Source organism: Hemiscyllium ocellatum, chromosome 34, assembly GCF_020745735.1.
Source record: "Hemiscyllium ocellatum isolate sHemOce1 chromosome 34, sHemOce1.pat.X.cur, whole genome shotgun sequence".
In the NCBI taxonomy this organism is placed as follows: Eukaryota; Metazoa; Chordata; class Chondrichthyes; order Orectolobiformes; family Hemiscylliidae; genus Hemiscyllium; species Hemiscyllium ocellatum.
In genome coordinates this window covers 8,645,343-8,668,549 of record NC_083434.1, presented here as the reverse complement: position 1 = coordinate 8,668,549, position 23,207 = coordinate 8,645,343, and the positions used below count along the sequence as shown (strand labels likewise).

At 41.4% G+C, this 23,207-nt stretch overlaps 1 protein-coding gene across 3 annotated transcripts in view; it reads right to left on the bottom strand.

Annotated features, from left to right (window-relative positions):
* LOC132832127 (F-actin-uncapping protein LRRC16A-like) overlaps window positions 1–23,207 on the bottom strand; it is a 458,164-nt gene that overhangs the window by 207,319 nt on the left and 227,638 nt on the right. For all 3 annotated transcript variants that reach the window (XM_060849857.1, XM_060849859.1, XM_060849860.1), the window contains exons 13-14: window positions 19,837–19,940; window positions 3,648–3,725 (exon numbers count right to left, since the gene is read on the bottom strand). In XM_060849857.1, coding sequence (XP_060705840.1) covers window positions 3,648–3,725; window positions 19,837–19,940 — 182 coding nt within the window. The remainder of the gene's footprint in view (window positions 1–3,647; window positions 3,726–19,836; window positions 19,941–23,207) is intronic.

Sequence of the window (23,207 nt, the reverse complement as noted above, 5' to 3'; positions counted from 1 at the left end):
AAGTTTGCAGATGACACCAAAATTGGAGGTGTAGTGGACAGCGAAGAGGATTACTTCAGATTACAAGAGGATCTGGACCAGATGGGCCAATGGGCTGAGAAGTGGCAGTTGGAGTTTAATTCAGCTAAATGCGAGGTGCTGCATTTTAGGAAAGCAAATCTTAGCAGGACTTATACACTTAATGGCAAGGTCCTAGGGAGTGTTGCTGAACAAAAAGACCTTGGAGTGCAGGTTCATAGCTCCTTAAAAGTGGAGTCACAGGTAGATAGGATAGTGAAGGCGGCATTTAGTATGCTTTCTTTCATTGTTCAGAGTACTGAGTACAGGAGTTGGGAGGTCATGTTGCAGCTGTACAGGACATTGGTTAGGCCCCTGTTGGAATATTGCGTGCAATTCTGGTCTCCTTCCTATTGGAAAGATGTTGCGAAACTTGAAAGGATTCAGAAAAGATTTACAAGGATGTTGCCAGGGTTGGAGGATTTGAGCTACAGGGAGAGGCTGAACAGGCTGGGACTGTTTTCCCTGGAGCGTCGGAGGCTAAGGGGAGACCTTCTAGAGGTTTACAAAATTATGAGAGGCATGGATAGGATAAATAAACAAAGTATTTTCCCTGGGGTCAGGGAGCCCAGAACTAGAGGGCATAAGTTTAGGGTGAGAGGGGAAAGATATAAAAGAGATCTAAGAGACAACCTTTTCCTTGCAGAGGGTGGTACGTGTATGGAATGAGCTGCCAGAGGATGTGGTGGAGGCTGGTACAATTGCAACATTTGAGAGGCATTTGGATGGGTATATGAATAGGAAGGGTTTGGAGGGATATGGGCCGGGTGCTGGCAGGTGGGACTAGTTTAGGTTGGGATATCTAGTCAGCATGGACAGGTTGGACCGAAGGGTCTGTTTCCATGCTCTACATCTCTATGACTCTGACTCTAAGTGAACATAGAACAAAAGAAGAGAAATACAAGAAGGAATACTTAACTGCAGAGAAAGAGATAGGCATACAAAAGGGAAAACTGAACAGAACAGACTGAGACAAAAAGGGACAAATGGAGAGACAAGAGGTTAAGCAGGGAAGTTGATCCAGAGAAATGGAAACAGTCAGAAAAAGATGGATCCAGAGACGGATCAGGAGAAAGAGGGGGACGGGAGAGAGAGAGATAAAGGAAGGAAGGGAGGGAGAGAGAGAGAAAAAGAAAGGAAGGAAAGAAGGAAGGAAGGAAGGAAGGGAGGGAGGGAGAGAGAGAAAAAGGAAGGAAGGGAGAGAGAGAGAGAGAGAGAGAGAAAAGGAAGGAAGGAAGGGAGAGAGAGAGAGAGAGAGAAAAAGGACGGAAGGGAGGAAGGAAGGGAAGGAGAAAAAGAAAAGGGAAGGAAGGAAGGAAGGGAGGGAGGGAGAGAGAGAAAAAGGACGGAAGGGAGAGAGAGAGAGAGAAGAAAGGAAGGAAGGGAGGGAGAGAGAGAGAAAAAGGACGGAAGGAAGGGAGAGAGAGAGAGAGAGAGAGAGAGAGAGAGAGAGAGAGAGAGAGAGAGAGAAAGAAAAAGGACGGAAGGAAGGGAGAGAGAGAAGAAGGAAGGAAGGAAGGGAGGGAGAGAGAGAAAAAGGAAGGAAGGGAGGGAGAGAGAGAAAAAGGAAGGAAGGGAGGAAGCAAGGGAGGGAGAGAGAGAGAACAAGGAAGGAAGGAAGGGAGAGAGAGAAAAAGGAAGGAAGGAAGGAAGGGAGAGAGAGAGAGAGAGAAATAAGGAAGGAAGGAAGGAAGGAAGGAAGGAAGGAAGGGAGGGAGGGAGGGAGGGAGAGAAAAAGGAAGGAAGGGAGGAAGCAAGGGAGGGAGAGAGAGAAAAGGGAAGGAAAGGAGGGAGGGAGAGAGAGAACAAGGAAGGAAGGAAGGAAGGAAGGAAGGGAGGGAGGGAGGGAGGGAGAGAAAAAGGAAGGAAGGGAGGAAGCAAGGGAGGGAGAGAGAGAAAAGGGAAGGAAAGGAGGGAGGGAGAGAGAGAACAAGGAAGGAAGGAAGGAAGGAAGGGAGAGAGAGAAAAAGGGAAGGAAGGAAGGGAGGGAGAGAGAGAAAAAGGAAGGAAGAAAGGAAGGAAGGGAGGGAGAGAGAGAAAAGGGAAGGAAAGGAGGGAGGGAGAGAGAGAACAAGGAAGGAAGGAAGGAAGGAAGGGAGAGAGAGAAAAAGGGAAGGAAGGAAGGAAGGGAGAGAGAGAAAAAGGAAGGAAGGAAGGGACGGAGAGAGAGAAAAAGGAAGGAAGGAAGGGACGGAGAGAGAGAAAAAGGAAGGAAGGGAGGGAGGGAGAGAGAGAACAAGGAAGGAAGGAAGGGAGAGAGAGAAAAAGGAAGGAAGAAAGGAAGGAAGGGAGAGAGAGAGAAAAAGGAAGGAAGGAAGGAAGGAAGGAAGGAAGGAAGGAAGGGAGAGAGAGAACAAGGAAGGAAGGAAGGGAAGGAGAGAGAGAAAAAGGAAGGAAGGAGGGAGGGAGAGAGAGAACAAGGAAGGAAGGAAGGAAGGGAGAGAGAGAAAAAGGGAAAGAAGGAAGGAAGGGAGAGAAAGAAAAAGGAAGGAAGGGAGGGAGGGAAAGAAAAAGGAAGGAAGGAAGGAAGAGACGGAGGGAGTGAAAAAGGAAGGAAGGGCAAAATGTATACAAATTAAGAAAAGCTGTACATTGGTAAAATTCATGATGCTGTTGGAAAATTACATGATGTCAATTGTTTCGCTGTTTCATATTCATGTATTAACAACATGTAATGATACCACCATTAATGTAATATGGTTTTCGAAAGAGTGCTACAGTAATGCAATCAGACAAAAGTCCTGAAATAATGAACATGTTTTTCCAAAACCACACTTGGATGTTTAGGTGGCATTGCTTTATGTCTGTACAAGAAGGTTGAGCCAGGGCTATATCCACCAGGCCAGGTAGCCAAGCAGCCAAGCCCAAACTTTATGGTAATCAGGCTGTTACCTGTCCCAGATCATGGCTTCCACCCCATAGGGGAGGATGTCTTACCTACCACTTCATGGCCTCAACTCAGCTATTCGGTGTGTATGGAGCCTGATATGCACTCTGGCAAAATAAGAGGTGAACTGGCAACAGACATGGTGGACACTTATCATGACATGCAATTTCACACAATCCAAACCAACCCACCTTAACCCCTATCCCAGTCTGTGTGCACTTTTTCTTATACAGGGATGGTGGGGAGGGGTTTAGGAGAAGTGAGAGAGTTGGTTGGAAGTACACAGACTTATTTATCCAGGTAAAATCAAAACTTCCAATCAGCAACTCATTCTGAAAGCCATTTTTCAATTTTCTTCACTTGCTTATTTATTAGCAATTCCATACAGTCAGTAAGCTGAAGGTATAGACATTCACAGTCACAGCATAAATACAGGAAAAGGTGTTCAGTACAATATATCTGCAGTAGCCAACAAATAAGCACGTAGTATCATTTCACTTCCCATTGCTTGAACACTGCTTTGCTGATTACAGCACGTCAAGATCAATTCCAGGTATTTCTTCAATGTGATGAGGTTTACCATTTCTATCTCCATTTTAGAGAATGTGTTCCAGTTCTCTACAACCCTCTGGGTGAGAGAATTTCCCCTGATCATGGGCATTATCATGTTAAAATATTACTTGAGTATTACTTGAGTACATACCATATCCAACGCACAGTCTGTGTTCGACAAATCAAGGTGAGTAAGAGCATTTGGCTGGGCCAGAAAACTGTACAAATTCTGTAAAAATAAGAAGATAAAACTGAACAAAACTGCAACTTGGTTTCAATCACTCAAGAGATCAGACCTTGAAGTGTAATGGCTTAATTTTAATTAATATACAGAATACTGAGAGAAGTGACATGGAAAATACAAACATTTCGGGAAGGCAGGTGTGAGGTGAAATCAATTCCAATATCTCTACAGACAGAGTGCAAGTGCTTAGTGATAAAGATCTGCCTCAGTTTGCTTAGGACTTGGTCCAACTGTATTAAAGGCTGTTTGGCCTCCACATTTCCTCACTCTCTGTCCTTTCCTATGCCCTTTCCATACACCTTCCTTACTCCATGCCTTATGCATCATTCATTCCCAGTTACTGAGTGGGTACAATGGACACAGAACTTATGAGTCAAAAAACTACATCAAATCTTGAATTAATCATGAAAAACACCTAATAAAAAATTAGCTTTGAAGTAAACTGCTGTTTTTTACAGCCACATATATACCAGAGAGGGCTGGTTGTAGTTGCTTTACCCTACTTCACACCTCTGACTCTTGTCCAAATGAACACAATGAAAAAGCAGATCAAAAAAGTAATAATTTAATATAACCTCAAGGACGTCAATCATTAAAATCAATGCACAATTTCAACGCGTAAACAGAGCACTGATCGGCTGGTCCATTAATAAATCTTGAGGCTCAGCTAAGTTAAGACCACCTAGCAACTGTACGAACAGATATAGATGGCCAGATAATTTGAGTTCATAATCCCTGGTTTCTATTTTGCATGCTTCTGGTTTCATTACGTTTTGCTGTCAGAGAACAGCAAAGCTGCTCTAGGCACCTCTCGGCTTCGTATTTTTGCCAGCAGCTATCCACTTGACTCTGTAAAGCTGGTTCTTGGGTCATTCAATCTCTCCTATATCTCTCCTTTCCATCAATGCTACCTGACTTGAATATATGCAGCATTTTGTTTATTGATTTCACCCCAACTCTGATTTTAAAAAGACAAATCTTATCTGAGGGAGACTCAGCGACAGTTTAAAGAAAGAACAAAGAAAATCTACAGCCCAATAACAGGCCCCTTCGCCCTCCAAGCCTGAGCCAATCAAATGTACTGTCTAGGTCTGTCGGTCAATTCCTAAGCGTCTGTATCCCTCTGCTCCCCACCGGCTCGTGCATCTGTCCAGACACATCTTAAATGAATCTAAAGTGACTGCCTCTACCACCTCTGCTGACAACGCGTTCCAGACGCCCACCACCCTCTGTGTGAAGTACTTGCTGCGTGTACCCCCCTTAAACTTTCCACCTCTCACCTTGAAAGCGTGACCTTGTTCTGGAATCCTTCACCCTGGGAAAAAGCTTGTGTCTATCCACCCTGTCTATGCCCTTCATGATTTTGTAAACTACAAGGAATTAAAAGGAATTCATTCAAAGCAATCATCATAACCTGCAAAAGTTGAAAACTACCAGTAAGAAATATGCGTGAAGGAACAACCTGAGATTGACACATTATTGGCGAGTCTTGCTTTGGCAGTTCATATTACCCATAAAGTAGAGCCAACAGTTTCACAAAAGAATCACAACTTTAGTCATTTTCCATCATTAATCACAAGTTGAATCTTTTGGTCTGCCCTTGAAAATATTTCCAGGTAATACGCATAACATGTTTGAGCTCTTATATTCAGCTTTCCCCCAACATTATAGATGACTCCTAGTTATAATATCCTTGCTATCTATGCCCAGTACTGTGCCTTTACTTGTTCAGCTTCTCGGTGAATCGAGCAACTCCAGGGTTCAAGAGAATGCTTCTCTCTGTGTTTTGGCGAATTGGAGATAACATACTCTTCATTGACTCCTCAGATTTAATATACTTAATAAATCAATATCAGATTATGGCTCAGGTTCTAATTACTGCAGATTGATTTTGAATTTTAATAAAACAAGTAAATAAATACTGTTAAATGAAACTAAATCTACAGTATGTATAAACTTATTCTCATAATATCAAACATTGTCATATCTCTTGCCTTAACACTCAATTTTAAGCTCTGGCTTGAAAAACAGGCTCCTTGATATATTTAGCTATAGGCATGTCACAACAGGGTCTCTGACTAGTGGCATCTATCATTGTTTTTGATGATAGCCTTACAGCTTGTAATCTGTATGGGATTTACAATTTAAAATCCCTTGAAAAAAGTATTGGATCAAAGGTTCAGTCACAGTTATCTGAACTGCGTCTGTGTACACAAATACAACTAATATACAAACATATACCCAAGATAAAAACATTCACTGGATGCAGGTATTTGAACTCTTTGTTTGATTTATTACCAGATCCCAAACCCGCCTGTTCCACATGACTATTGCTATAAGCAGCCACCTATCAATTCCCACTGATTTGCAACGAATAATATTTGGACTAAACAGAGCAAAAACCAGTTATGTATTAAATATTCCGTCAGCATATTTAAGCCTTGAGTTGTGTCTTGGATGGACCTGTCTACTTTCAGTCACTAAACAGATGATATATTGGTGATTTATCAAAAATAATACAAAAATTATTTTCATCACCTTTACATCTTCTGATGAACTGAGTTATACATTGTCAAGTTCCTCACCTGCATAAGGATTGCCATACATTGATCTTTTAAAACTAATGCTAACTACACGAATGAAAATTTATTTGAAAACTTAACTCAGTTTCCCTCTCCACAGAAACAACATGATATGTTAAGTGTGTTCCAACATTTCTGCTTTTAATTCTTTTTAAAGCTACTTGACAAACATGCAGGATATTACAAAGTCTGAACATTATCAGTTGAATTCTCCAGGAATCAACAAAATGGCAATTATGCAATGTTTCACAGAGAGATTCTCTCCAGCAATGTCCCTGTAAATGTCCTCATGCTATTCTCTGCAGCTCACCAGATTAGCTATTCATCGTGCCTCTACGGTGCCCTTCTCAGCCTATTTCTCCTCCTGCCAGAGGCAAAAGCACACTTGCTACTAACAGGAACATTCTGGGATTTCTAGCATTGTCACCATTTTAGAACCCAGCCATGAACCAGGTCAAGTGCTGCTAGCCAGGAGTTTTCCTTCTCTGTACAATGAGAAAGCCAAAAACGATTGTGCCTCAGGACATACTGGTGGCACAGCTGACCCTTCATTGCCAATACAAGCAAACAATGTAAATTTAAACATTGTAAGAATCAAGCTGCTCAGGGCTCCTTGCTCACCTTGTGTCTATATGGATGCTTACAACATCCCTGCTTTCCATTTTGCAGTTACCCCCTCAGCTTGAGCCTAAAGGCTTTCAGTACTCCTGTCAGGCAGCTTGCCATAGATGTCAGCAGTGATCATTCAAAGGAGTGGACATGTTTCTGTATAGCATTATGCCATCACAATCTCACACCGGCAGCATGTGATAGCAGTATTCACAGCAAATACACTGCATGCGATTCACCAAATGGCCATGTCTCAAACTCAATGGGGTGTAGTCCTCAGTCAGGCTAAGGGAGACAGCCTTCAGTCAAGGAATCCTGGCACAGTTCGTCAAGAGTACCATATGCTATCAAACTCCTGAACTTCAGTCACTGTCATTCAGCCGCTTGGACTGTTCTATGGGTCTGTACAATGACAGTTTGGGGTCCGGGCCATGGTAATTCCTGTTGATCCAATCTAAAAGAATCTTCCTAAAATCTCCAGTTTTGAAAAATCAAAACTAATGTATCAACTATCTTAACAGATATTCTACTTAGGACCAGAGGATGAAATCTATTAGGTCCTAGAGACTTGTCAACTTACAGTTCCAACAATTTACTCAGCACTATTTCCCTGGAATTGTAGGTTTTTTTTGGGTTTCACCCTTGCTTTCAATTCCTGATTGACAGCTGTTCCTTGCATTCTCTCCAGTGAAGATTGATGCATAATCTCTGATCAATTTGTCTGTCATTGCTTTATCCTCCAGTACCAATTCTCCAGAAAAAAAATTTTGTAGGGCCAAGACTGACTTAATTAATTTTTCATTGTGAAATATCTAAAAAAAGTTTACTATCTGTTTTATATTTTTGGCCATCTTTTGCTCACACACTCACTCTAATTTTTCCCTCCTTATGAGTTCTAATTTAGGAAGCCTGACTAGAAAGGGACATAATTTATTGTTGAACACTAAAATAGAGCCACTACTTGTAGCATTCATTGGCAAGTCCCAGCCCAAGATATACAGCTCTGCAAAACCCTTGAGTCTGTGCTATCACACAACTGAATGATATTTTTCCCCATCAATAAATCATGGATTTTCTTTTGATCCTTCTATTGACCACCAGCAATATCACCTGAATTTTCAATTGAATACTTTGCACACAAACTGCATCAACGGCAATGCAAAATATCAAAAAGGTGAGAGAGCGTGGGAAGGGACTAAATCAAAATGGAGTTGGAAGTGGCTGGGTCTGCATTATGAGACTTTTCTAAACAAAAACATCAACCTGTTTGGGAGATTTTATGACACATCTTTAGAGTAGGTGGGTCTTGGAACATGGGGCTCCTGGATCACAGATAGTGACAATACCATTACACGAGAACCCCTCCCGGGGCTTTTTTTTAAAACCTTTTCACCTCCACAAGAATCCCCCATTCCCACATCAATAAATATTCTTACTCAATGTGCTTAGACATGTTATTATCTACCTCTGAAGCAGGTGAGACTTGAACTCAGAGCTGTTTTGTCTCAGAGGTTGAGACATAGCCACTCCACCACAAAAAAACAGAAGCAGAAACAAACTACATTCATTATTGGTTTCTTCCAAGATATTTTCCAATTGACCTGTTTGGAAATGTCACTACAAAGCTGAGCAGATGGAACAGAACACAGGCCCTCTCGCCCAGAGATGGAGACTCTACTACTGTACCACAAGAGCCCTTCCTTAGGCCTGCTTTATTTTTCCGTTTTCTTTCTATACCTAGAAGTGCTATCACACGCAACCAAATGGTTTCTGCCCATTACCACAATTTCTTTTTGTTTTTAACAATTAACCAACTCCAGTAAATCACCCTTGCAGCCAATTCGATATTTACATGTAAAGCCCACTAAGCACAATGCTAAACATCAATTGTGAGGGAGAGGGAGCAAGAGTTTGCTTCATAGCTCTTTTCTCATCAACCTGTTGAGATGTTACTACAAATGTGCCACAAGAACTCTTTGGATCTGCTCTTCTTTTTAAAATGTTATTACACACCTCTAAAGAAGGTGGGACTTGAAGCCAGGCCTCTTGGCCCAGAGACAGAGACACTACCACAGTGTCACAAGAGTCCTTGGTTTTGCTTTACTGAGTTTCACCTTTCTTTTCCACCATTTTTCACCTCTCTCCCCTCCTTTAGATGTGAAGTTACTACTTAAGTAGGTATTTTGTAATCGACCTGTTACAATTCACTTCTGGAGCAAGTGGGACTGAAACCCATGCCTAGAGGCAGGGACTGCACCACAAGAGACCCTAGCTCTTCCCTACTTCCACTACATTCCTTTGGCACTACTGACTTGAATAGTTTCCTATAAGACTATGGTAACTTATTTGATCTATCCAACAGCTTTCATTCTCAGATAAACAAGATGAGAGAACACCAAGCGTGTTGGAAAACTACAGAGGGCGACACTCCTTCATTCCCATCCTCTGGGCCCCCGTACCTGGCTCACTTTCATCACACCCTCTTGTTCTTTCCTGCCTTCAAATCCTTCCAAAAAGGGTCAATGATTCGAGATACTCTTCTTTTATTGTATTTTTTCCAACAACAACTGACTGAAGGACACTCATTCCAGAAACCCAAAAATCTGGATATTGGAAATCAGAAACAAAATCAGAAATTGCTGGAAAAAATTGCAAGGGTCACTTGACCTGAAATGTTAACTCTGCTTTCTCTGCACTGACACCATCAGACCTGATTTTGTTTTCCTGTAATTTATGATTTTGCCACTTTTACCTGTCACCATCACTGTTACCAACTGGAGGCACTTTTCCCAGATTGCTTTACAGTGACATTGACTCAGGGTCACATTTCCACCTCCCTGTGCTGCTTCCTTTGCTCTCAGTTTGTTAAATTTCCTCTTTCTGCTTCTGCTTTGGTTGTGTCAGCATCATAGATGAATATTTGTATATTGCAAACATTTTATGAATGGAACAGCAAGGTTAGAATAGCAAACATTTAAAATCGGAGAGGGACAAACATTGACCTGGACACAGTTATCAATCTTTTTCAAAATCCATACACCCAAGCAGGCAGATGGTACTTGGGTTTAGCATCTCACCCTAAAGATTGCACCTCCTACAGTGCAATAAACTCTTCACATTGCACCACGGTATCAGTCTCAAGTTCTGTTCTCAAACCCCTGAAATGGGAGTTCAACCTGTACTTTTGAGGTGTTTGAATAAACACTCCACCAAAGCGGACGCTAATTTGCGTTAATGCCTGTTCAAAAAACCTCTTCAAGTACTTCCCATGGTTTGTACGTAGGATTATCCCCTAACAGTTCAAACCAGTTTACTGTGGTCAATTGTTTCTCATCCCTTTGGAATTTATTTTATTTAAATTTAACATCTTGGTTTGGGACTCACCTTTGTTCCTCCCAAATCTAATAGCAAATTCAATCATATCATGATTACACTTTGCAATATGCTCACTTACTGTCAAATTATTAACTTATTTTGGTTCACCAATTATCATTAAGCCTAGAACAGTTTGTTCTTTTGTTGGTTAAAAAAAACCGGCGTGAACACTTTCTAAAAATTGACTTTTCCATTTGAGGTGGTCTGCTCCTCTCAATCTATGTGCAAATTAAAATCTCCCAACAGAACTAATCTATATTACAATGTACTTCGCTGGATGTTATACTTAATCTTCAATATTATCAGTAGGTATGTATGTACCATCTATCCGCCTGACATCCTTTGATGCTCCTCGTCTCTTCCCATGGATGACGGTATACTTAGCTAGATCGGTAGTGCAACAGTCAGATTACTACCAAGAACATGGGGTTTGCTCACAGTTCCAGGTTAGGTAATTCAGTACTGCTTCCTCCACACAGTAGAAATGATAGCTCTTTACTGTGGTTTGGTGATCAAGCACCAAAATCCTACACCTGGGCACAGAATTCAAGAAAAAGAACTTCTTCCTATATTGTTCCACGATATGATTTTTCTTATTAAAATTCTTTCTTTAGACTTAAGTAATTTCTTCTTTTAATGAGTCTGTTATTCCCCATCAACTCCATCACAACACACATATACATTCCTAATTTCTTAACCCTTTCAGAAGATTGTGATGGTGTCCAATTGTCACAGTCTTTCAACTGAAGTTATAAATCTAACACATTTGTTTTATTACTGAAGCTATTTACAGTCATGTACAGAACCTTGTAGAATAATGGAGTCTGCACCGCCAATATGTTCTGCTGATCTGTTTTCTACATTGTAACTTGGTATGAATACTCCCCTACTTAATCATGGTGTTATTTCCCTGTGCATATTAATGCTTTTTATCTGGAACTCACCACAACCATCTATGATTGTGTCTGACATAGGTCTTTGTGAACCAGATGCTTCTACAATTTAACACCCACAAAACAGAACTAATTGCACTCAAAATTTGCCCAAACATTCACAACCTATCCTTTTCAGAACTGGAAAATCTACAATTGACATGATTGCTCAGATCAGCAGCCACAAGGGAAATGCCATGAACAAAGAAGATCCCTAGTACACTGTCTTTATTGATCTCAACTAGGTATTCAACCAAGTGTGCTGAGATGGTCTATTTAAAAAGTTCTTAAAAATTGGTAGTCTACTGGAGTTGCACAATCTAATCTCCTCTTCACATTGCAACACCTCAGGAAGGATCAGCTGTGACAATGCAATACTGGAACATTTGAGATTCATAGTAGGATAAAACAGGATTGTGTTCTGACACTAATATTCATTATTTTTTACTCTCATTGCTGCTGTCAAATGCCCTCAGGTCATCTATTGAGGGCATCAACTTCCACTGCAGAGATGACAGGAAGCTGTTCTGCCTTGCTAGTCTGAGATCAAAAGTGCACCAAGTTTTTGTCAGTGTTGGTCCTTGCTGATGATCTCACACTAACATTCCAAACAACAGAATACCTGCAGCTACAAGTGGACAGGCTCATGCTTGTAAGAGAGTTAGTGGTTTGACCATCAAGACAATAAATATCATGGTTTAGGATGTCAACATGATATCATCTGTCAGCATTGACAATGTGACATCAGAAGGTATTGGTACCTTGATATATCTAAACTGTATACTCATCAGTAATCAGTTACTTGATGCTGAAATCAACACACACATTGCAAAGGCTGCAGCTGTTAGGCCCAAGAATCAAGAGAGAGAGTGGAACAACAGTAATCTAACCCTGTTACAGTTATGAGATCAGGATAATTTATACTAAGTAAGAGAAATTCTGAACAGTTTCCACATTCGCTGTCTGACATATCCACACAATTCCATTATCAACATCTTGGCAGGGCAAAGTGAACAAGTCTAGGTCCTGAAGAACACTAACTCCATTAGTGCCACAAATTGCTACGCCAACAACGTCTACAGGCATGAGCACATTCATCAGATGGATAATGACAGTCAACCAATGGACCTTTTGAATGGTGAACTGGCCACTTGGTTGTCATTTTCTGGACATCCATAGCTCTGTTAAAAGGGTACCTGCAAGCAAAATAAGGAGGGCACAGACATTCACACTGACAAATGGGACATAGTCTGTAGAGATCACGGCAATCAGTGACTAACTGTTTGGGAAGTGTGTCAGAATTGGCAAGTCTAGTCAACACAAAATTCTACTATCAACATCTTGGGATTTCCCATTGACCAGAAACTGAAATATCCCTGCAAGTACTGTTATTACGAGCGCAGGTCAGAGATGAGAAATGCTGCAGCAAGTAACTCACTTCCTGACTTCCCAAAGCTTATCCACCAAATAAAAGACACAAGTGATGGAACACTTCCCATGTGCCTGGATGATTGCAGCTGCAACAATACTCAAGAAGCTTGACACCATCCAGGAAAAGTAGCCCACTTGATTGGCACATTACAAACAGGCTTTCAGAGGCAGAGTATACCACCTACAAAGTGCACTGCAGAAGTTTATCTTGACTCTTTCGGCAGCACTTTCCAAACCTATGACTGATACTATCTGGAAAGACAAGGGCAGCAGATACATGTGACCACCACCCACAAGTCCCCTTTCCAAGCCACCTACCACTCTGACTTGGAAATACACGTTCTCCCCGTGTCTGCGTGGGTTTCCTCCGGGTGCTCCGGTTTCCTCCCACTGTCCAAAGATGTGCGGGTCAGGTGAATTGGCCATGCTAAATTGCCCGTAGTGTTAGGTAAGGGGTAAATGTAGGGGTATGGGTGGGTTGCGCTTCGGCGGGTCGGTGTGGACTTGTTGGGCCGAAGGGCCTGTTTCCACACTGTAAGTCTAATCTATATCGCTTCAGTGTCACCGGGTCAATGTTTTCGCACTCTCTCCCCAGCAGCACTGTGAACGAACTGCAGTGGTTCAAGAAGGCAGTTCACTATCACTTAGTCAAGGTGAGACAGAGATGGGCAACAACACTGGCCCAGCCAGTGAATCCCACAATCTATGAATGAATAAAAGGGTCATAGAAAACAGAGGCCGGTGGACCATTTCAGTCCACTGTCTCCTCTGAAAATATGATTGTTCAATGAGTGAAGTGCATTAAAATGACAGCACTAATAGGTTGTTAGAAGTGTGTTTGAATATCCACTTCACTGACATTCTGAGCCCTTCCCGTAGTGGAAACTGGCTGAATGGTTATGACTGATAACATGGGGATCAATGAAGGTATCAGAAGGAGTGTAAGGGGCACAGTAGGTATTGAGAGTGATGAAGGGTGGTAGGAGTTGTGAGGGAGATGTCGAGCAGATATAGAGTGACGTTGAAATATAAATAGCAATGATAATAGAAAGTTGAGATATTATCCCCAAGAGCAAAGGTAGACCTTCTGAATCAGTCCACATCTCCATCCTCACTCTTCCCCATATTGCATTTCCTCTTCTGAAACTCAGTACATTACAACCTCCTCTCTGAGGCAACACACAACACGAGTGGTGTTTGTGGGAGGATTCAGCATTTCGAAACCTGAAAAACCTGGCCCAATGGGATAGCTGGAATTTCTGAAGCAGGGTTGGGTAGGAGATGTTAGTGACAAACTTTCATCTTGGAAAATGATTGTTTGTGCCATGTGGCTACCTCTGTGTTCAGCGTCTCATGGTGTGCCTTAGGAGCGTGACTCCGGGAAGGCAGTTTCAGCCAAATGTTCTGGAGGGGATAAGCATAGATAAGGTGAATGACGTGGGGCTTTTTCATATGGTTGGAGGAAGTTCAAAATTAGAGGGCATATTTTTAAAGTGGGAGGGGAAAGATTTAAAAAGGACACGAGGGACAACTTGTTTTTTAAACACAGAGCGTGGTTCGTGTGTAGAATGAACTGCCAGAGGAGGTGGTGAGTGCAGATACATCATTTAAAAGACATTTGGTAAGTTCATGAATAGGAAAGGTTTGGAGGGATATGGGCCAAGCGTAGACAGACGAGATTGGTTTAATTTGGGAACATGGTTACCATGGACTGGTTGAACTGAAGGGCCTGTTTCCATGCAGTATGTCTTTACGACTCTACAACAACTTATTGTTGTACTACATCAAACACAGACAATCCTTAAAATAAAATCTTAAAATGATCAATTTAAGTATAAACACAGCCACCTGCTGTGATAAGTGGTTATAATTTTTTCAAACATTCACAATTGGCTCAGATGTTAAAACAAACCTGGGGAAAACAAAACAGAAATCGCAAAAGAGAGGATGTCCTTCTTTTAAAAACATAAACTACAGCAGATGTCCTGCCAAATCAAAGTAGCCCATGAGCAGGTGCCTGCTTTTGTCTCCTCTAAGTGACAGCTGTTGGAATTCTTTTTAAAAGAACTCTGGGCATTTAATCCACTTCAAAGTCTTACCCCTGTTATCCTAAAACAAAAGTTTTCTTTAGCTTTGAATCATAAAAGCATTTTTCACCAACTTAAGAGTGATTTTCAACACTCGAACAATATTTGTTAATGGGTAAATTAGTTAGTGGATTGACCATGCTAAATTGCCCATTGCATGCAGGGATGTGTAGATTGGGTGGATTAGCCATGGGAAATGCAGGGTTACACGGATGGAATGGGTCTGGGTGGAATGCTCTATGGAGGGTCAGTGTGGACTTGATGGGCTGAATGGCTTGCTTCCACACTGTAGTGATTCTATGACAATGCAATGTTAAGTTACCATTCATGACAGAATCCTATGACGGAAAGCTGCAGTTTATTGAAACACAGCATCTAGTTGAAGGTGTTGGAGCTTTTATCCTCCACATCACAATCATAAACCCATACCAGAAGAGAAAAATGTAGGTGGTTGTGAGTGAGAGCACGAGAGACCGAGCGAGCGTGAGTGAGAAAGAGTGTGAAAAAGAGGTGGTGGTGGGGGAACAAATGGACAGAGAGAGAGATACAGATAGAGGGAGTGAGAGGGAGGAGAGAACAAAAAAAAAGAGATAGTGAATGAAAACACTTTCATACAGGGTTCTCAATCAAAGATCCGACCCAGAAGAGGTGCTGGTGGGGCCACAGCCAAAGGCCTTCAAGCCATACACACATACAGCACGATCAGAAGAGGCAGAGGATTCATTTGTCGAGAAGTTCAAACTTTTAGGATTCTTGATCTCATTCCCACTCCTATGGGAAACCAAAATCCAACCAATTAATCCAAATTAACCTTAGCTTTTCCAATGTTTTGCTAATGATTTCTCAAGGACTAAAGCTTCAATTTATTCAGTTGGCCTAATATAAATCAAAATATAGGTGGTGGCTATGTTCACCTACTGCCTGAGCACACTGTTTCTCAGCAAACGTTTGCAAATTATTTTATTGCCTTACTGAGCTGCTCTTGCATCCCGTCTAGCTGTGTGTGCCAGACTTTAACTTCTGTTTTTCTAATGCTAGCTTGTGCTTTATACCCACCTTGCTCACCAAAAGAATTCTCAAGCCATGTAATCTTTGCATTTCAGACATATATTGTATAACACAGAAACAGGCCCTTCAGCCCACCATGCCTATGCTGACCAACAAATCCCATGACGTGGAGCTGCTGAGGTTTGACTTGGGTGAATAAAGTCAGATGTCACACGACACCCAGGACATAGTCCAACAGGTTTGTTCAAAATCACAAGCTTTCAGTGCACTGATCCTTTATCAGGTGAAGTGGAGGGAGCTGCACATGTACAGAATATTCTGGAGCACTGGAGGAAACTCACACAGACAAAGGGAGAATGTGCAAACACCACACTGAGACACCTGAACATTATGTGCATTCAAGTGCTGCACCAGAGGTTCAGTACTCTAAAGAAGCACTGCACTGCCAGAGGGTCAGGACTGAAGAACTGCCACACTGAGATGTACTGTTGAAGGGTGAGTACTGAGTGAGCGCCACTCAATTATGGGGTCAGTTTGGGGGGTGAACACTGAAGTAGTGTCAATACTGCAGGAGCACTGCTCTGTAGGGAGGGGAGAGTACTGAAGGAGTGCTTTTGGAGGACTCATCTCTAGGATGAGACATTAAGCATCCATCTTATCTATTCAAGAGACTGGTAGAATGTAATTAATTCTTCCTAGGTCATGATAAACACCACCAAGCACATTCTATCCATTTATTCTGGAATACATGGCTGCTGAGCTTGTGGTGAAGTAGTGACACCTAAATGCAAATTCTTCCCTCTTCAAAAACTAAACACAATCAAACAATGAAATATTCATCTTGCTATCCAATCCCTATCAAATTAGGGGAAAATCCTGACAGTCGCAAAGATGCACCTTGAATTCTAACAGCTTCTAACGTCAGGAATCCTGGTCAGAGTCTTCGGTGTAGCACTGAACATTGAACACCACAGATACTCACACGTGGACATCTATACAGCTCTTCCACATTGAAACAAGCAACCCTCATCCAGAGCTCCTGCACTTTGCCTTGCCCACAGCTCCACACCCACATCCCAATACGTGCCCAGAGACCCACACACGGTTGCTTTCGATTGTGCTTCCACCCTCAGCCAGAGACCCGCACATGCAGGATTTGGCTTACAGTCCCAAAGGACAGCAACTTGTTCATTGAGGGGAAGATTGGTTGGATGGCCAAAGTGGCTCAGACAGAACCAACAGCAGTGGGTTGGATTCCTGTACCAGTTAGCATGGAGTCAGCACCTACTTCCTTGTTCTCCCCAAGGTGGAGGCTTGCAGCCCTCTGCAGCATACCTCAGTTCAGGCAGAGAGCTGAAAAGGAAGAATGTAACGGGATAATGGGGAAAATGACCATCACAACAGTCAGGTTTAAAACATGTTGAAGGTAGGTAGAGTCAATGGAGAGATTTAATGAGCTTTGGGCCCGGCCGATTTGCCCACTGTTGGTTGGGCAATTAAAATTGGGGATGGTCAACCCATACATGCAGTAAATGTTCAGCATCACGCCTTTGGAACGAGATACTGACCTCATGAGTGTTGATTTACCAGAATAATACTTGAGGTCAATGTTTAAATCAAGAGGAGCGATTACTGTGTACTGAGATTATATGTGTGCATATACAAGTCATTAAACATGGCAGGACCGATACAGACAATTGTTAATAAACCATACAGTATCTAGCTTCATTAACAGTGGCACAGAGTGCAAGAGCAGGTTAATTATGAAGAACTTATATAAGACATTGGTTGGTTGTCAGCTGGAGTATTATGTACATTCCTAGAAAGCATGTCATAGAAAGGATGTAATGGAGGGAATGCAAAAGATATTCATGGAAATATTCCCTGTTAAGAAGAAAGATTGGGGAAGTTGGTACCGTTCTCTTGTGAGAGAACATGATTAAGAGGAGATTTGATAGAAATTTCCAAAATTACGAGGGGCCTGGTAGAGGAGATAGGGAGAAACTGTTCCCATTTATAAAAGGATCAAGAACCACAGAACTGTTTTAAAAGATATTCCAAAAGAAGTAAATGTAAGGCGAGAATTTTTTTCCTCACACAGCGAGTAGTTACAGACTGAACTAACTAGAAGTGTAGTGGAGGTTTAGCATTCTTCATAAACATTATTCCCCACTGCATCGTTCCCTAAAATATTTTTCAAAATGTGAATTTCTAACCATAGTTTTAACAACTCCTCTGAGCCAGTGCACATTAATTTTCTTACTTCAATCTGAGCATCAGTTTTTGAAACATTCCTGGAATGAGGAATGATTGGACAGGTTAGGCCTGTGTTTGTCAGAAGTGATTATATTGAAACAAAGTTCCTGAGGGGACTTGCTGGAAGATGATTTTCCTGATACAAGAAACACAAATTAGAAGACAGAGTTTAAAAATAAGGGATTGCCCATGTAAGACAGAGACAAGGATATTTTCCTCTCAGTGACTGGCGAATCTATGGAAGCTATGGCAATGTTCCCTCTAACCTGCATGGCCACTAGGTAGGTCAGTGTACATTTTGACAGCTGGTTTAGAAAATCACTGCTGTGCACAGATCTTGGAGGCCCATGCAGCAGCTGGAAAACTTTGAGAAAAGTAGAGTGGAGGCATAATCATTGAATATTTTAAAAACAGATTGTGTAGTGATGGTAACAAGGTAAGTCAGATGGACCTCAGAGTATGAGCTCCCTGATTGGGGCTGTTAATCTTGTCCAACCAGGGAGCCCTGGCTGACAGATATAAACAGGAGTAACAGAGCTGTTCACGCAGAGGCTGGCTCTGAGGAAACTGGAAGAGTGTAAAGTGGGATGCACACGTAAATAAAGGCTGACTTGGTGTTGAGATACCAGCCTCTGTGGAATTATTTTCAGATAGATTTCTGACTAAAAACGGAGTCAGAGATTATAAGGAATATCAAGGGAAATGGGTTAAGGCCACAATCAAAATTTTGCCATGACTATATCAAATAACAGAACAGATTCAAGGGGCCAAATGGTCTATTCCAGTGCGCAATTCCAATGCTCAGTTTTCAAAGATACCAAATGAGAGCAAATTGTTTAAAAAATAAAATCAATAAATCTTGCAATCCTCATGACAACAGTTAACTTCAACACATTTGGGAAATCCATCTAAGCAACAAATAAGCAACGTCATAACTGGTCACATGCAAAGTTTTACGTGAGTACATTTGCAGCTTCCATTCATCCTTGCTCTCAAATGCTTGCTGAAACACTGACATTTTAAATAACCTTTAAACGAGCCCATAATATAAAAGGTACATCCTTGATGCTTGGCTACACTTGTGGAAGAAATCAAATGTTATACATTACATGTTAAATTAATGTGTTCCCTGGGCATTTCTGGTATTACAGGTTTATTTTAATCATTGTTTCATTAAATTATTACATCACAACTACATTGTAGTCTCACACAGCTATAGAAAGTCTTGTCACTTTAGTGTCCTTAAGGCAGGGTGGTAAAAGAAGATCCTGCAGCTCATCAGCATTGCACATAATGATGCACGTGTTAAATGTATATGCACTTCCCAACACCATTTTATTTCAATTAAGGTACACAACACAGGAATATATTGCACAATAGTGATAAAAACAGACAATATATTAAATCAATGTCTTAAATCAACACATGACACTGAAGAAATTACCACAATATAGCTAATAAGAGATAACAAAGTCAGCTTCTCATCCTCTGCAACAGTCAGGACTTGGAAGAATAGACCGTACTGCCTAAGGAGATGATCATCTTCATGTTCTCTAACCTTTCAGCACTCTGATTTATACCGACAATCCTCCCTGGAATTTCCTAGCTAGCAATATTACATCGAACATTACAGCGCAGTACAGGCCCTTCGGCCCTCAATGTTGTGCCATGACATCGATTGTAGAAGTACCTTCACAACAAAGGTTGCAATGGTTTAAGAAGATCACCTGCTACCATTTTCTCAAAGTCAATTAACAGTGAGCAACAATTCCTGGCTTTGTCAAATACCCAGAGAATTTTTAAAAAACCAACATACCGATAGGTCATCTCCTCGGAGGAAGTTCCCTGAGAGATCAAGATGTGTGAGCGAGTTAGGAATTTGTTGGTTGGCATTCAATGATTGGGCAAGGCTGTTCACTCCTATAATGATGCAGAGTACAGAAAGTAGACAGTTAAGCAAATTTTTTGTCAGATGCTGATACCTAGAACTTTTCATCTAGACTGAAGTCCACAACTAGGGTAGAATAAGGAGGGAACCACAGGGCTTTATGGCAATTAAGCAGCTGACTAGCACTGTAGGGCTTTCTACTATAACACAGATCTGGGACAAGAAGTTCCAGCCACTGAGAACTGCTGCCTAATCAGAGGCTGTGGCTTTTGCTAATACAGCACTCCTGGACCCCCAGGATGGTTTACTACCTGCTGCTGGGGAGTGTTTTATGGGGCAATAGTCATTTGTGAAGGGAACAAAGGGCAGAACGTGGCTCTTGGGGTTTCTTTAGGGAAGCAGTCCCGGGCTGAGGCCAGCGAGGGGAAGGAGTCCCGGGCTGAGGCCAGCGAGGGGAAGGAGTCCCGGGCTGAGGCCAGCGAGGGGAAGGAGTCCCGGGCTGAGGCCAGCGAGGGGAAGCAGTCCCGGGCTGAGGCCAGCGAGGGGAAGCAGTCCCGGGCTGAGGCCAGCGAGGGGAAGCAGTCCCGGGCTGAGGCCAGCGAGGGGAAGCAGTCCCGGGCTGAGGCCAGCGAGGGGAAGCAGTCCCGGGCTGAGGCCAGCGAGGGGAAGGAGTCCCGGGCTGAGGCTAGCGAGGGGAAGCGAGCCCTGGAGAAAAACTTACCTTGAAGCAGCTGACAGCTAGTGCAGAGTGGACTAGAGGCTAGGAGTGAAGCAGGGGTTGACTGGGTTTGGCGCAGGCAGCCAGACCACATGTGGAAGCCCCTGCACTTAGCTACCGCAATGTAATATTTATTTGCAACTTGTGACTATTATTTTAACAAAGTCTTATTTCCGCAAAGTAATGCAACTACTTTTCTTTTTTATTCTTCTTTTGTATCTAAGATTTGACTCCAGATCCTTGTACTTAAGATGTAACATATGAGGCGACATTGTAAAACTTTTCACTATACTTCTGTACATCTGTACTTAAGAACATGTGACATCAAGAGATTTTCCAATGTTAATTATGCACAGATTATTGCAGAAGAGCTAAACCCACTACCCCACAAGCCTGACTGCACTTGTTTACCAGCTGGATAGGCACATACATTCTCATCATATGTGGAATGGAAAGAATTGCAACCCAAGCAGGATTAGGCCCTTGAGTGGTCACTAATTGAAAACTAAGGGCCTCAACTGGGAATGGGGCAAGGCGGCAAATTCTGAAATTATCTTTACACCATCATAATTTAATCACACATGATCAAACATTTACAAGTTAAACTTTTGAGCATGCAACCTTTCAGCATCAAATGTGCAGTGCTTGAATTAACTTTGTCACAACCAGCGTAATGCAATTTGAATCAAACCATTATCAAATTATTGCTCGAGAAGGAAACATTTCAAGATTAAATTTTTCATGATTTAAATATATGCTTTATACTTTCATTCAAATCTAATTTTGACAGTATCATGGGATTTTTCCTGGCTGCAGAGATGACCCCAGAGACCAACATCAGCATGTTTGATTGATAAGTGCTTGACAATGTCAATGTTTCTATTCCAAGTTCAAACTCGTATTCAGTATATCTGAGGTGCTCCTTGATCGTCACGTCTTCATTCTTTGCCAGTCTCGCTTTCCTTGTCACTAATTGATAACTACGGACTTCAACTAAGAATGGGCAAGGAGGCAAATTCTGAAATTATTTTAATACCTCATAATTTAATCACACATGATCTACTTACATTTCTTAGTTTCTAGCACTTTGGGACCTGTTTACATTATAAAGGTGCTATGTAATTATAAACTCCAATTCTCATATAAATCGTTAATAATCATACATAAAAAAGTATAAAGATTTTTGCACAAATTTCAGACACTTCAACCAAAATCATAAAAATTCATAGTAATCAGTGAAGTGGTTCACCACCCAAGAATTTAAAGCAAGTACCACATATTTACTTGCATAAAATTTCTAAAATCTTTACATGCCAGTGTAAGAGGCATAAACAATTTCCCAATATTTCAATGCATGTCATATTTATGCACTAGTTAAATCATGCAGCATCCTAATTTAATGTAGTATTTTGTATTGGCTTTGATAAAATAAATATGTACTATTCCCCATGATCTCAGAGCTGCAATGTCTGCAGGGTAAACACTCCAGCGTAACAATTGGAAGCTGTTAGTGTTCAGTACACAACACTCATTGTTCTTAACTCTTATATCAATGTTCTCCTTCAAGAGCTTGGTGAAGTCACTACGATTATGTCATGCTTTGATTGGTCTGAATTTTGCCTTTATTCTTTGTTTCCACAAACAGCTTTTATATGATGCACGTGGTGCTGGGTTCTTCTCCATAGGTTTTGATCAATACGTAAACTTGTGTAAATTCAGAGACCAAAGGCCAAGACGACATGATCTGCCTGACTGCAAAACCAGCAACTTAACTTCTGAATTGCAGCCCCATAACTGAGAGTCAAGACTACTGAAATAGGACTCAGTGTAGTATGAAAACAACTTTAAAAAGAAAGCCAAAAACAAAATCCCAAACATACAGTCTAGTTTATTATTAGTAATTGCTTGGCAGAAATTCCATTATTATCTAATCACTTCTTGTTGAACACACTCCCTGAACTAATGATGTGGGTGTTTCAAACACACTGAGATAGACAGTAGTTGTTTTGAAGATTCAGTTTATACTATGTCATCTTGAAGTTGATCAACGGGCAAAATGTTTGACAGAAATTCTCAATACTTTGGGAATTCTAATCTCAACTTTAAAAATTAAAGGTAGAATCTAATTTGAAACACATATACTGAATCTGTTTTTCTAACAGGGAGAACGTGAGGACTGCAGATTTTGGAGATCAGATTCAAGAGTGTGTTCCTGGGATGCTTTCCCAGCAAAATACTCTCGACTCTGGTTTTTCTAACAATACATTAAAAGTTATCTGTATCTTAATGCAGAATCATTTCCAAACATATTATTGTGCCTTCAAGTATCATTTAAAGTGGGCATTTTCCACTGCAAAATAACCCTTCTTAGCCTTCACTGGAGTGCTATTCATGAAATTAATCCTTCAATATCTCTGAATTACCAATAAGGAAAAATACTCCTAAGCTAATGGAGTTGGCTTTAATATTAATGACAATACATATCTCAATACAAGTTGAGATAACAGCCCAAATGGAACTCGTTTTTTCCTCAACAAGTCCAGGCCACTTATTTTTTGAACAAAAACAACATAGCTGGCAT